This window comes from Odontomachus brunneus, unplaced genomic scaffold (assembly GCF_010583005.1).
Source record: "Odontomachus brunneus isolate Ranch 3 - 2012 unplaced genomic scaffold, Obru_v1 Obru_scaffold_006, whole genome shotgun sequence".
NCBI lineage: Eukaryota > Metazoa > Arthropoda > Insecta > Hymenoptera > Formicidae > Odontomachus > Odontomachus brunneus.
The window spans coordinates 1,622,810-1,638,196 of NW_022639456.1; the positions used below are offsets into that span (position 1 = coordinate 1,622,810).

Sequence of the window (15,387 nt, forward strand, 5' to 3'; positions counted from 1 at the left end):
AGAGAGTGAAAGAGAGAGAGAGAGAGAGAGAGAGAGAGAGAGAGAGAGAGAGAGAGAGAGAGAGCTGAGGCGTATCTGTGGACGTTCTGATCGTTGACCGTTCCGGGATGATGGTCGGTAATCGTTACCGCGGGAGAACGTACTGAGCGCCTAATTCATTATGGCGAATAAATAAGCGGTTATAACCGGACCTTGTCGATGTTCAAACACACTTTTAAAGAGCCAATTTTTAGCGGTCGTAAGCGCCACCGCTGATCACCGGATGCCGCCGGCGGCTCGTCTCTCGATATGATTAACAATCGCGCTCGTGTACATTCAAGGCTATGCCTGATAATCCGCCAGAATCACCTTCTCCATAGATGTCCTAAGTAAAAAGAACGGCCTCTTTCTAGTCTAGAACTGATCAGGAACTTCGGTTACCGGCTAATTTCTGTCCCTGGTAAGACGATGCTTCTTTCGTCAATAGTTAGTTTTTTACTAGTTTTACATTGAGAGAATTTAATCTTTTAAACTTTTTTCTTTTTAATAAAGAAATCCTATTTAATTTTTTTAGCAACCTACTTTGCTCGTAATCGAATTCGTTTCTTTGTCAGAGAGCAGCGCGAAAATATATGTAAATCCATTCGGATTAGATTTATTCCCCTCGAAGCAGTCTGAGGTAAGGATCGAGATTATTAACTTAATGCTTGAAGCGACCTCGCATTGACCAATCTGTCGACTTCGCTATTAATCCCGGAACCTCTGCGTCTCTCTTTCTGTCTCTTTTTTCTCACTGTGTGGCACGCGCTCGGCGGCCGGCGCGCCGAAATCAGGCTAATCCGCGGTCGATCGCCGATGCGGGTAATAACAGCCTTGACAGACGCAGCAGCCTTGCCGCGCTCTGCGGTTTGCGGCCTTCTACACGGCTGTAAACACCGTTACGATTTCAAACAAATGTTATTCTCCGCGCCGGCCAGCCGGCAGGCCGGTTAGTCGGAGCGGTTCCGAGCCCGCGGAGCGCGAGTGCGCCGCGACTTCGTGGTTAGATGACTTTGCAGGCCGAAGACACGCACTCCTAACTCGACGCACCGGCTGCCGTCGAACGCATCGCGTTGCACCACGCACGCGTTGCACGCACGCTGAACGCATTACGGAGCCCCGCGGCCGTATATCACGCGGCCGCCCCGCGCTCAATGAGCGCTAATGGGAAATATTTTTCTCCGCTCGCGGTTTTAATGCGGCTGTACCGTTCAACCCATTACGCTTTGATTTCAAACCCACCCCGCTCGCGTCGCCCTCGCCGTGTGTGGCGCAGCCGACGAGCCTCTACCGTGTCATTTCGTCTCGGAGTCAATTACCGGCCAGTGATACGAATTGCGAGTGAAGAGAGCGAGCGACAGAGAGAGAGAAAGAGAGAGAGAGGTGCGATATATTGTCGTAGGCAACAATAGGAACGTCTTCTAGATGGCGAGGTGGTATAAGAAAGATGCAAACAGTGCTGAACATGTTTATTTAAAATTAGTTAGAAGAGACATTGAATTATTCTCCAAAACTTCTTGGAGCAAAATCTCACAGAAAACGAGTGAGAAATGGCAATATTTTCACTCGAAGCAGTAATAAGTACTCTGCTACTCAAAATCGCACGAATGAACGCTTCATTCAAGCTTAGAGTGATCTGACTCGATATAAGTGAATGTTTCAATCAATTAAAATGAGTAAGTTTGTTACTCACATTTGATGTGAAGCACATCAGACTCGCCAAAATTTCGAATAAAAATATTCACCCCATCATTCAGAATGAAGGATTCATTTTATATAAGTAAAAAATCACTCAAATTTAAGTAACTCCACATAGTTACTATATTTTTTAAGTAAAATTTTTTTAAATTAAATGAAATTTCACTTCAAGAAATTTAGAGAGTAGATAGTGATATTTTTTTCCACTGATCACATTCAATGTGCGCTTAGAAATTTATTCCATGATTCTGATGAGGTTGATCTCAATCAGTCATCTGGCTTATATAAGTTGATGCTATCGAGTCCTAATTATAAATAATCTTTATTATTAATATGTTCCTGATCGTCACGTTGCGTTACATGATTTATCAGAACCTGTTCATCTTGTACATCGTGTTTAAAATGATGAGTAGAAAACGATAGAAAGCGCTGGCTTTCCTTTCCAAAGCCATCATTTCCTATCCCTCGTTTTAACCAAGGCAAACCGGATAATGGACTGGGATAAACCTGACCGGGATCATGGAATAAATTTCCAGTCGAGTTGTTCAGTCGATTCTGATTTTATTTCGACAACTATTCGCTGCTGGAAAATTCAACTTTTCTTTCATTTGCGACTAAAGAGCTGTGATTTTTCTCGACCATATTCGTCGTTCGCGATCGAAAGGCCGTTTTTGCGCGACGCGCAGGAGGAAAGAAAGAAGGGAGGAATAAAGAAATTGCCGGCGATGCGGCGGCGAGACATGAGGAAGATTGTGAAGAACGATCTCGGGGAGTTTCTTCTGCGGCCGGTCGGGCATTCCGCGCCGCTTTTCTTCGCCGCGACTTCGTAGTCCGTCGAGCAGGTGTCGGCTTGGAATCGACGGTGAGCCAAGACGCTACCGTTTCTTGCATCCACGGCGACATCCTCGCAAACGACTTAGCGGCCTTGGATTCCCCCCCTTTCCCTCCCCCTCCTCACACATCGTGTCGCGTCGCACGTTTTTCCGACCTCCCGCAACGTTCGTCCACGCCGTCAATGCTCCGACGCCGAATGCGTTTGAAATTATTTACGGCTTCCGAGGCTGTGTTTGTTACAATACGCGATAAATCAGCGATTGTCGAGTTCCGCGGATGAATAATTTTTCAGGAGGATCCCATTTTTTTCTGTATCATAATTTAAATTGCCGGATGAAATGCAAGCTGTTGAAACGTTTCGGACAATCGACGTTCGTGCGAGCAGTTGCTTTCATTTAGTTTTTTTAATTCCGATGGTTTTTTGCGCGCGAAATCGCAATTGACAGTGTGCAAATCCGTTTGCCGCAGCGTGCTGTCGTCGATGCACGACAACATCCCGAGCACCTCCTTCGAAGCGCGAACGGGCGCGCCGTCGTCGTCGTTGTCGTCGTTGTCGTCGTCGTCGTCGTCGTCGTTGTCGTCGTCGTCGTCGAGAATTCCAGACGAACGCGCGGCGCGTCATTCCGTAACGGGAAACCGCAACGCGCGATGAAGTAAAGGACGGGATAATAAAGTGTCGCCGTTCTTACGAAAAGTTGCGGCCGTGAAATACGACGCCGTGACAAATCGTAAATTCCATTAAGTGTAGCGCGACGCTGCGTGGAACACCGAAAGGTTGTTATCCACAAGAGGGATATACAGTTATACACATCGCCGATGAAACATTCATGAAACTACGGTGTAACGCGCTGTACGCGCGCGTTGCTGCGCTTGCACTGAACGAGCGAACGGCGATGCATCGACGGCGATCGCCCGCGGGTCAAGTATTTTTCGTCGTTGCACTCACGCGTCTTTTACTGCCTATTACCGTACGCGCAGAGCTCTTTGTGCCCCGTATTTACAATTAATGAAATAGATTCTCGACTCTAACTCGCCGCGACGCAAATCGCGCGAAGCGAAAAAGTTCGCTCGACTCGTTCTCACTAAATACGTGGAAAAAGTTAAATTTCTAAAAAATCGAATTTCTTATAGGCCTTATGTCAATAGACGTATTTGAAGATTGTCTCACGCGAGATACTTAGATTTTCACTCAGAATTAGATCCAGGTTTTTTAATTGAATTATATGATACATGTGACATCATATCTGCAATCGCGATTCAAATGAAAAACTCTCATTTAACTTTGAACTCAGATCTAGATATTTCACTTGAAAGAAGTCTCAAGTAATGACTATCAACATTGACCTTAATGTCCCAGAAAGAAACTCAGTGTTCTCCTAAACTCGAATGTTTCCATAAATGTTAAATGTAAAAATTAATAAATAAAGCGCATTCTAGTCTTGAGCACGTGCTATCAAATTGGAATTTCTTTGAGTCTTTGATTTTCAATCATTTTTAATCACAGCATCATTGGTGCTGCAGTATTTCAATTTGCAAGAGGAAATCTACTTAAGATCGATGATGAACTCGCAGATCAAAAAGAGCGCGAGACGCTCGGATATTTTATTAAGCGCATCCGAGGCGCTGTTCTCTCTCTCTCTCTCTCTCTCTCTCTCTCGCTCTCTCTCTCCGTACGGGTCGGACAACCCGGCCATACATAATATTGCCGTAATCACAAGAGCCGACAGGCGATGAGAACACAGCCCGAAAAAGAGAATCGCAAATAATCAAATAATAACGCCGGTGCAGTCAGATATTGTAATAACGGCTTGTATAGAGCTTCCCCCTTTTGGGGTCTTCACATACCTCTCTCTCTGACATTCTCATTCGACTCCTTCATCATCCTTCTCCTACCGTTTCCTCAACATCGTCATCGTCATCGCCGTCGGCGTTTTTCTCCGATATTATCGAATACCTTGCGTGCAAAGTTTCAAGTGACCATCGAGACCATTCGAGTGACCTGAAAAAAATGCGCGATGATCAGTGACCACTGATTTGTGTGAGTATCATTATAATTGTTTCCTAATAATTGAAAAAATTTATCAGACGAGAAATCGGTCAACGGAGACAACTAACAGCTCTCGAAAAATGAGAAACCAACTTGGGAAGTCGTGATTTTTCAATTTTACAAAAATTGACTTTCGCGATGCCAATCTCTCGCATTCTCGCAACTTATTGACTTTAACAGTTAGCAAGAGGCATGGCATCGAGAACTGAGGTAAAATCCTTTTGTTGATAATTTGGTGTGCGTGCAACATGGCGATCAGAGGAAGGGCGAGGGAAGTAGCACGATGAACACAATTTGATATCTGGCTTCATTTATCTGTTCTCGGCGAAACATTCGGTTACATGTTGTTATCCGTGCGAGTATCAGCGGGATGTGGCATAATGACGATAATGTTATGCCTGCATGTCTCGTTATTCTCGCGAACCTAATTAACCCTGCCGATTAATAATGCTGCGCAAGCTACTCCTTACGACGTAACTATTTGCATTGAGATTCCCACGAGCGAGATTCGTGTACTGATCTCTGTTGATTCGTTCATCGCTGAGAATTCACGTAACGGCTATGCCAATGTTGTGTCTTTAAATTTCGGTAGATCCTCCTTTAAAAAGTCGCTGAAAAATTTAAATCTTTCACGCGCTACGCGCTAAGTGTTGTCGGAGATCGCGATATTGGTTATGTTTCGGCGCAACGCGCGCCGTTAGTACGCACCGAGACGGGCGGCAATAGTATAGTATAGTATTACTTGAAAATAAAGACCTCTTTGACTTACAGTTCAGCCACATCATTCCCAAAGGAGATAATCATTTGCTTCGTCATGGAATCGCAGTACTTGGGGGTAAAAAGCTCTTCTGAATCGCCGTTGAATCGTACAATTTACGTGATGATTCTCCCAGCGTGCTGTTGAGCTGCTGTTACTGCCTCAATTTGAAGATGGAACATTAACGACTCGTAGCGGGAGCTCTGGAACTACACTTTCGAATAACACTTCCGATTCCCGCTAAACTTGTAAATTTATTCTCTCTCATTATTGTATCAAAGCCAAATTCAATAAGATAACTTTAAAAGAACTTACACAATTGAAAGATGTAGAGCATCCAACAGACACGATCATGAATCAGTAAGGAATGCCAAGTTTTATCTCAATTGGAGTACATATGCGTAAAACACGACTAAACGATGACCTGGCGCCATCTAACGGCGTTGTGTGGAGATCGTTCGCACAATTGAGTTTGAGTCTTTGCCAAAGACATAAAGGCCGGTATTCATAATCAGATCTTATATTTAAGCCGTCTTAAGTTTATCTTCAGATGATGTACGGAGCATTTCATTGGCTATGGAGTATCTAAAGATGAACTTAAGATAGTCTGAAATATAAGACCCGACTAGGACAGGTATTCATAAGCTGCGTTCTCCTCACGCGAGCAGGTGTTGCGGGTTTTACCGCGACAGATAATTACCGCGTTTCATTTACTTTTTTATTTATTAGATAAACATCGCGATCGAGTTCCTCAATGCCGACCAAATATTATCATCATCCATTTATTATACGAGTATTATTATTTCTTTATTCGGTTGTCATTTAATTATTTTTATTGCGTATTGGGAAGCAACTGGAGCGTGCCGTTACGTCGATTTCCTTACTTCGTCTTGCTGTCGTGTGTAACTATTTGATACTAAATTACTAAATTATTAATTACTATCATTGTACAGAAGTACAACGGATACGAACCAGACGCATTTTATCTTTACCACCGCGAAAATGCGCCTAACGAACGTAGTAAAGGCGCACTTTGTTAGATGGCGTCTCGAAAATGCGCCTAGCTGTGGCCATTGAAATCAGGTGGTCGCTCTCATATTTCTCTCTGGTTCAAATCTTAAAAATAATTAACTATATAGTTAATCATGTCTGTTTTTGTCTACATTGAAGGAAAAGCAATCATATGATTTAACTATTAGTTAACTTACCAAGAAGTTGGAACAACCGGCTCAATAAAGCTATTTTATTAGCTACTTGTTATCTCAGAAGATATCTTAGATAATTTATGACCAATAAAATGGCTTTTTATAACACTGTTTTTTTCTGGACTTTGCAGATCAAAGTCGTAGTATGACTCGATCACAAGTCAAATGACTCTTTTATCTTCGAATAATACAACTCAATGACAGATTAAATGTTTTTTTTATTTTTGAGAACAAGTCAAAGAACCTTTTAAAAAATATAACTAAGGCCTGGTTGCACCAACATTATTTTGGCTTTAAGTGAAACTTAAACATGTATCTATCTTTATGTATTTATCTTTCTTTCTAAGTAAATAAAAATAGACGTATATTTAAGTCTCGCTTAAAACCAAAATAACGTTGATGCAATCGGGCTTAATTGGTAAATAACAGGATCTTTTATTTATCAATAGTACGTGTCAACGATAAATTAAGTAAACTTTTGCTCTTCAATGGCACGATCAAATAGCGGGTCGAAAGCATTTTTTATTTTTCTTTATCAATTAGGAATTAACGTTCTTCCGTCTTAACGATGAATTGCATTACAGAAAGATGAAAATTCAAAGAGGATCTAATTTGGAAGTACTGAGAAATGAATCGACCCTTTAAAAAGAAGAGGAATTAAACGATCATATTCTACATAACAGTGCTCATCTCTAGCAACTCGTTCGTCATTGCTCGTTGTATTCTCGTAGGTTAAATCGAGAAATTTAGCTTAGCCATATTCACTAAGAATCATGGCGATTGTTTCTGCTAAAATGACTCTTAATTCTGGTAAGATCACGTAAGATACGAAACGTGTTTACACTAACAGTCGCAATTAATTACTTAGCTAACCTCTTGTTCGTCTTTCATTTCGTCTTACCGGCAAGATTCCTTTCAGTCGATTATCGAACGAATTTCTCTCGCAAGAATAAAAATTGAACGCTTGGACGAAATATTTCATTATTTTCCTCATGTAAATCTGCTTCTCTTCTGTTTTAGTACTAAAGCAAACTTTGAAGCAGATTGTCTTCACAAGACAACTGCCGAAATACGTAAGTCTTCATTCACCATTAACAATCTAAAGTTCGTAGTTGGAGGTATAATCAATGAGCATAGTTGCGTAAAACTACCTAAATAGATGTTTATTTGCAAAAACACTTCTTTGCAAATGTTCACCACTATTTTATCAGATGACTCATATGCTTTATATACTTCAACACTTATATCACTTGGGTTGTTGCAATTTTCTGTTTCACCATGTCCACATGGTTGAAAATCGTTAATAAATGTTAATGTATACATGCAAGTGTATGTGTAGAACACTTATAAAACTTCAATAATTTGTATTGTTTTATATCTACATATATTCATCTATATATAGTCCCATATTATCAATCTTAGCAATAAAAGTATCTTTAAAAGTGACAATCAGAAGGTGTATAAACTATTTTTAGAAACATCTTTATTGATGAAAAAAATTCAGAATAAGGGCTTATATATCTCAATTTTTTTCTTACATAATATGACTCATTATTTATACATTAATATTTGATATATGGAAACATTATATTGCTAGTCAATTGAACATTGTTATTATATTTTTAGCAAAGCTATCAATTGACCAGTCAGATATTCCTGCCGAATGTCAGTAGCCAAAGATTTTATGCAGAAAAGAAGGTATTCTCCCGAGTCAAACCACATTGTAACGTAGGTACTATTGGGCATGTAGATCATGGCAAAACAACACTGACAGCGGCTATTACTAAAGGTATATGTCAGTTTTGTTTAGAGTATAATTAGTTATCTGTAGTTATAAGCAAAAAAAAATTGTAATAATCACAGATTGTTGTTGCAAATAGTATTGGCAGAGAAGGAACTCGCAACAGCAAAACAATACAGTGAGATAGACAATGCTCCTGAAGAAAAAGCTCGTGGTATCACTATTAATGTCGCACACATCGAATACCAGACGGAAAATCGTCATTATGGGCACACAGACTGCCCAGGTCATGCTGATTATATCAAAAACATGATCACAGGAACGGCACAAATGGACGGCGCTATTCTGGTTGTTGCTGCGACCGACGGCACCATGCCACAGACCAGAGAACACTTGCTCCTGGCTAAACAGATCGGTATCTCGCACATCATTGTTTTTATTAACAAGGTACGACATACGCGATATATATCTTATTAAGGCTCCTACATTCTCGCCGCAACCATCTTGATTTATGACGCCAGAGGAGCAAGGAAATGCATACTAAAAATTTCGCGAACTACGTAGAGATAAAAATATATATTCACAAAATGACTCTTGCAATTAATCGAGCAAATGTGTAAAATAGTCGAGACATTTTTCTTTTGTTCTAACAATGAATAAATAACTAAAATTAACGTGACAAAATCATGAGAAAATATAAATTACAAAAATAGGTCGCGTTAATTTTACGATAACTTGTTGATTGTTAAAGCAAAAAAAGAGTGTTTGGACTATTTTAGATATGTGTCCAATAGATTACAAATCATTTTATGGGTATAATTTTTTACTTTAACGTATTTTGCAAGAATTTTTATCGTATATTTTCTCGTCTCATCAATTAAGAGTTCAGCAGCGAAGATCCAGCAGGAGTTTTAAGTGTCTTATTTTGAAACAGTATTGAAATTATACATATCTTAATATTCCCAAGGTTGATGCTGCTGATGCGGAAATGGTAGAATTGGTAGAGATCGAAATACGAGAGTTGCTTTCCGAAATGGGTTACGACGGTGATAACATTCCTATATTGAAAGGCAGCGCGCTTTGTGCGCTTGAGGGAAAGAATCCTGAAATCGGCTCACAGGCGATTATGCAGCTATTAGACAAAGTGGACAGTTATATCCCGACTCCAGAGCGAGACTTGGACAAACCTTTCTTGATGCCTGTAGAGAATGTTTATTCCATCCCTGGACGTGGCACCGTGGTCACTGGTAGACTAGAGCGCGGAAAGATAAAAAAGGGAATGGATTGCGAGTTTCATGGTTACAACAAGTCGTACAAAAGTGTGATCACGGGTGTAGAGATGTTCCACCAGATATTGGAGGAAGCACACGCCGGAGATCAATTGGGCGCCCTGGTGAGAGGTGTAAAGAGGGATGATATCAGGAGAGGCATGATAATGGGTAAACCCGGCACTTTGAAGGTGCACGATCACTTGGAGGCGCAAATATATCTGTTGAGTAAAGAGGAAGGAGGTAGGAAGAAACCCATCGCGAATTTAATACAAATGCAAATGTTCAGCAAAACGTGGGACATTGCGGCGCAATGCACGATAATAGGCGGTAAAGAGATGGCCATGCCGGGAGAGGATTGCACGTAAGACATTCGATTTATCCGTTTTTCTTTCGTTTCACCGACTACGACATGTTACACTCGTGTCCCTTTCTTCTCTTGTAGATTGGAACTGAAGCTGCTGAAGCCAATGGTATGCGAGAAAGGTCAGCGTTTCACGCTGCGAGACGGAACGTTGACTTTAGGTACTGGTGTGATTACCAACACCTTGAAGAGGCTTTCGGATGAAGAACGAACGAGCCTTCTCGAGAGTAAGAAGCAGAGGGAAAAGAAGGAGAAACAAAAACAAAAGCAATAGATTAGAGTTTAAAAACTATTTGTTACCCGATGAAAAATAAAAAAAACATAAGTATTGTATTGGGAGAAAACAGTATGTAAAAGATCCAAATTACCGAGTCGCGATTGTATTTTATTAAATGGATGTCTACCAAAATGTCACATTACTTTAAAAAGAAAACCAGCTTAACGAGCGCGCGAAAAGCGTGCGACCAATGCGCAGATCATTATGTATTTAAGGACGCAGCTATATATCGCGCGTCATAGTTCCCATAATTTTATTTGTTCAAAGAGAAAGGTGTAGAGCTTGCATCATTATTGAAAATCAGATGTATTATAAAGGCGTGTTTATTAATCACCTCCATTCTTTCCTTCAGTTTGTATGCAACTACATTGATACATTGTACGAGTAAATTCTTAAATAAACGTTAGTAATGTGTAATAAACCGCGCGTGATTACACTAACGATTAACACACGAATCGAATTATTTAGCAATTATATGTAACGATATACGATCCCATTACACTGTATACCCGTACATACATCCATATATATATATATATATTTTTTTTTTTTCACATAGATATATATGGATATATATATGGATGAATTTTAAATAAAATCTACTCTAAGCAGAATAATGAAACGCCGTAAGTCGAATTTACATGTTGCAGTGTATCACTTCTAATTTTTTCCCCACGCTAAAAATTCATCGGTGCAATTTACACGTGACGCGACACTTTCCATCATGGGATAAGTTTGAGGGAGGATTTAAAAAGGAGAGATAACGGTTTCACGTGCACCTAACGAAACGGATCCTCTCTTATATAGAAAAGAATTTTTATATAATTTAGATTTATATAAACACGCTGAACACGAGAATAATTTCTGTGAATTTACAGAGTATCGCATAGTCCTGAAAGTGGATGCATTATAATACGGTATACACATACGCGTGTGTGATCGTGTGTACGAACTTGTACTTGAATATACTTGGATTCTGAATCCGAAAATTGGCGCAAAACTGAGAACATTAGGAGTAATGTAATCATACAAATTTACAAATTGTATATGAAACAATTAATACGAACTCGTGAATAATCTCGCGATTTATATTACGAGACACAAATTTTAGAAACATAAATTACAAATACACTAGGACACACAATGTAACGGGAAACAGTAGAGACAATTTTTTCATATTTTCCGATTAGATTGTTTACGTGGATGACGTGTAAAAAAAAAAAGAAACACTTGGATAAGAAAATGAAAGGGCACATAAGAAAATGGGACTTGATGTATAAGGCGTGCTGTATATTGTACAAGATCGAAGCACTGGAACTCAGTATTGTATACAAATGTTATGTTCCTTAAGGAAAAAACTCTTCGACCTCTATGAGAAGATGTACGAGTGCACGCGATATAACCATGGGCACTCGCGTAGGCCTTACCTCCGTAAAGGCCACCCGAGTTAGATAAACGTTAAATAAACTAAAGATCTTCGTCGTCTTCAGGTAATGCCGTCTCCTGAGCTTCCTTAAGATCTTTCTCAATCTGTTGCTGCCACTGTGGATCCATAGTGACCTCTGGTGGCAGCAGAGCGGGCATGGCGACAAACTCCAGATTTGGATCTCCGATCAATTTGCGTGCCAGCCACAGGAAAGGTTTTTCAAAGTTGTAATTACTCTTCGCACTTATATCGTAGTACTGCAACATAACAAAGTGATCAGCTTTCTCTGAAATCTTTCTGTGCACACTTTATAAATTATAACCAGGACAATTCAGATTAGAGGGACAATATAATGTCTTCATTTTACATAAGATCATTGATTCATCATGAGAAGATTGCAGAGGAGCATATAAAGATGTGATATTCAGAAGACAAAAGAGATAGAAAGAAAAAGAGAAAGAAAGCAAAAAAAAAGGAGATAGAGAGAAAGAAAGCAAGAAAAAAGAAAAGAAAGCAAGAAAAAAGAAGAGAAAGCAAGAAAAAAGGAGAGAGAAAGAGAGCTGTGGTTTAAAATATTGCTGCATAAACACCTGTAGATTCTTCTTCCTGTGAAATACAATACTCTTTGCCTTTACTTTCCTGTCTTTAATATCAACTTTGTTGCCGCAGAGGACAATTGGTATATTTTCACAGACGCGTACTAAATCCCTGTGCCAATTGGGCACATTTTTATACGTTACTCTGGATGTAACGTCAAACATGATCACGGCACATTGTCCCTGGATGTAATAGCCATCTCGAAGACCACCAAACTTCTCCTGACCGGCTGTATCCCAGACGTTAAAACGAATCGGTCCGCGATTGGTGTGAAAGATCAATGGATGCACTTCAACACCCAGGGTGGCGACATACTTCTTCTCGAACTCGCCGGTCAAATGCCGCTTGACAAAGGTCGTTTTCCCGGTGCCGCCGTCGCCGACCAACACGCACTTGAAGGTGGGCATATCATTTTCTTGTGCCATCTTGACGATTGATGATTTTGCGATACAGCCGATTTACTTGGTTACAAGCACGATTCTGCAACGAGAAAAACGACCGCGGATGAGATTCCCGACGGGATCGAACGAGACACACGTGCACGCGCCACGAATTTCTCACGCAACCTCGTGGTCGCAAAGCCTATAAACGTACACGTTCCAACGCCACGTGAATTCTACTCGCAAAGGCGCGCGTTGAACGCTCGAGACACGGACAGCGTTCTGTCAACGACGGAGAAGAGGCAGGAGGAATCGCGAGCGCGTGAACGAGAACGTTCGCCGGACAACGTGTCCGAAGGAAAATCCCGTAGATCAGCGATCACGCGTGCGAAACATGATCGAGGAACAAGCAAGATACATGTACTCGAGTAATGCTCACGGTGATGATGCTCGACGATGGGGCACAAGTCGGCGCGCAGAAAATCGGAGGGAAAAGCCGGTCGGAGCACGTTGCCGCGCGTTTGCACGCCGTGAATCGGAATTCACCGTTGGTGGCTTCGGCGGGGGAATGGCGCCCGCCGGGCTTCGAGCGTAATGCGGGATTTTCGCGGCGGCCTCGTGCACAACGGCGACTGAATCCCGGCGCGAGTCACCCTGCGCGCGTAATTACCGTAAGCTCTCCGGCGTTCCGCTGCGTGCCAGGCGACGCGGTACAAAATTTCCCGGGTAGCCGGCGATGTACGTGAAAATGACCGATAAAACTCACCGTGCGGCACAGTCGTTATGGCTCACAATGGCGTTCCTCTGGGCGGACGAGTGGAGGCGAGCGACCTCGTCATTCGTCGATCCGAAGCGCCACAAGGTTGCGCGATAGGCTGTCCCGGGACACCTGAAAAAATTCCCCTCGATTTTTCGCGTGTCTTTTTCGGCGGAATACGGCACGGTATTCTCTCGTACGACAAGCGGGGACTCTCGATAATCAGGAAATTCGTCGTCGGAAAGTGCATAATAACCGGATTCGGCGATCAGTAGCGTCATCGGCCGGCGCGACACTCGACGTCGGTACATGCAGCGCGCGAGCGTCACGTGTCTCTTGGAACGGCCACGCGATGGCGCCATTTGCCCAAGTAGCGCCAACAGTTCGCGCTCTTAAAATTGACGCGGTAAATCGAACGTCCATTTTGCTCCCGTCGATGGCACCGTGCGGAGACTCGGATCTCCTTCGGGAACGATTAGCCGTTCCGAGTGAGGAACATTCAGAAGTAGGTGGATTCTGTACTCGGGATTCCATGCAGCTAACTCGACGCGGCGTTTTGGGAACGGATCACTCGCTATGGTGAGCATTTATCATTAATTGAAGTATCGTTAAGCCGTCGGCGTCGTTAGCCATAATTCCGCTCGTCACCGTGTCATTGCCTGCTTATTGCATTTTTATCATATGTAATATGTGACTCGATGCGGGAATCAAGTGTTCTATTCGATCAAAGCACTCGTGATATTATTCTTACCCAAGTTGGATCCAAAGCTCGTTTCTATCAACGTCCGACTAATACGATCCGTCTAATATGAAACGTACGAAGATTAATCCGCGTGAGATATCGGACAATACGGCCAACTGTCAGTAGCGCACAGAAATTGCGTCATCCTCGGTAGCGTCATCCTCGGTAGCGTCCTTTTCACTCGAATTTCGATATTCAAGTCACACTACACGCGTAGTGTACTACAGTTCTCGCGAGCGATTGTAAGCGGATTTATAATGTCAACGAGCATATATGAAACTCACCCACGCAATATGATGTCCAAAATCGGGACATAAGTCAACTTTAAGTAGTCTTTCAGATGTCAGAACATAAGACGTCTCATGTTCCGATTTTGGACATTGTGTTGTGTGAGCAAACACATAAAATACGTTATGAATAGCGACTAATCCCATGTCTTTATTTTAAAAAATGTGTATATATGTATATGTAATATATAAAATACTATGAAGTATATAAAATATTATTTGCGTCATTGTTTGAAACTTAAGAGAGCTCATAATACTTGCTCGTCGTAACGACATTTCGTAACAACATTTCGTAACGACGACTGATTCTCATGATCACGGGAATGATGCTCGTTAAGGCGGCGTGTAGAAGCACAAGATCGGAATCCGCCGGTAACAGAGGCGAACGTGACGGGAGATCGTCCGCGGGCGCGGGAGATCTCTCGTCACGTCCCTGCCTCGACGCCGCACCGCCAGGCGGCGGCAACCTCGCGGGGCTCCACGGCGCGCGCCGCCGTTCCTGCGCGAAGTTGACGTCATCGGCGCGTGCGCGTCGCGTCGGACGGCACTGCAGAAGCAGGCGAGTTCGCGAGTATATCGATTTTACGATCGTGCCTCTCGCGGTACTAGTGCGTCCGTTTCCTTTAGTTTTTTAGTGGCCGTGCACGTCGTACATGGATAAAACCGTGAATGGGATTACCCGCTAGACCCGCCGCTCCGTACACCGCCCGCTGACTCACAACTCCTCGTCATCCTTCACCATGACCAAGGATAGATTAGCAGCCCTCGTCGCGGTGAGTAGAGCACCTGTGTCATTCTTTCTCGGCGGAGCCGCTCTCAGCCGTCCGTATACGACACACGTAGACCGTGCGACAGCCGAGAGCGGAGTCGAGGCGAGCCACGGCGAGCCCCTCCGCTTCCTCGGCCGGACGTGCGTCCGTGCTCGTCGTGCACGCGTAACCCGCAGGCCAGCGTTATCACGCGTGTACGACTTGCACGACTCACGCACG

General features: G+C 42.5%; 4 protein-coding genes across 13 annotated transcripts in view; 2 read left to right on the forward strand and 2 right to left on the reverse strand.

The window, feature by feature from the left end:
• LOC116852299 overlaps positions 1-5,526 on the reverse strand; it is a 30,302-nt gene extending 24,776 nt beyond the window's left edge. The window contains exons 1-2 of one of the 2 annotated variants that reach the window (XM_032832510.1): positions 5,367-5,526; positions 4,396-4,549 (exon numbers count right to left, since the gene is read on the reverse strand). In XM_032832510.1, coding sequence (XP_032688401.1) covers positions 4,396-4,416 — 21 coding nt within the window. In that variant the 5' untranslated portion in view covers positions 4,417-4,549; positions 5,367-5,526. Of the gene's footprint in view, positions 1-4,395; positions 4,550-5,353 lie in introns of both variants that reach the window. The other variant, XM_032832519.1, reaches the window with a different exon arrangement.
• Positions 5,527-7,202: 1,676 nt separating this feature from the next.
• LOC116852315 (elongation factor Tu, mitochondrial-like) lies at positions 7,203-10,761 on the forward strand. Its single transcript, XM_032832529.1, has 6 exons — positions 7,203-7,369; positions 7,580-7,632; positions 8,186-8,348; positions 8,440-8,747; positions 9,268-9,932; positions 10,014-10,761. Exons 1-6 carry the CDS (start codon positions 7,333-7,335, stop codon positions 10,204-10,206), a joined length of 1,419 nt encoding a protein of 472 aa, XP_032688420.1. The 5' UTR covers positions 7,203-7,332; the 3' UTR covers positions 10,207-10,761.
• Positions 10,750-13,615, reverse strand: LOC116852370 (GTP-binding nuclear protein Ran). 4 transcript variants are annotated; one of them, XM_032832660.1, is made up of 3 exons: positions 13,283-13,615; positions 12,226-12,712; positions 10,750-11,892 (listed from the first exon to the last, which is right to left on the reverse strand). In XM_032832660.1, the coding sequence occupies exons 2-3, from the start codon at positions 12,655-12,657 to the stop codon at positions 11,677-11,679; spliced, it is 648 nt and encodes a 215-aa protein (XP_032688551.1). In that variant the 5' UTR covers positions 12,658-12,712; positions 13,283-13,615; the 3' UTR covers positions 10,750-11,676. The 4 variants fall into 4 exon arrangements, with proteins under 4 accessions (XP_032688551.1, XP_032688544.1, XP_032688564.1 ...); XM_032832653.1 differs by having other exon boundaries at positions 13,379-13,614; XM_032832673.1 differs by lacking the exon at positions 13,283-13,615 and adding an exon at positions 13,159-13,260.
• Positions 13,616-14,919: 1,304 nt separating this feature from the next.
• LOC116852331 (syntaxin-1A) overlaps positions 14,920-15,387 on the forward strand; it is a 102,126-nt gene continuing 101,658 nt past the window's right edge. For 3 of the 6 annotated variants that reach the window (XR_004379755.1, XM_032832595.1, XM_032832589.1), the window contains exon 1: positions 14,920-15,171. Coding sequence is in view for 2 of the 6 variants with exons in the window: in XM_032832595.1 (XP_032688486.1) it covers positions 15,139-15,171 (33 nt within the window). In the remaining 4 variants the exon portion in view is untranslated. The remainder of the gene's footprint in view (positions 15,172-15,387) is intronic. The other 3 variants (XR_004379751.1, XR_004379752.1, XR_004379753.1) reach the window with 1 other exon arrangement.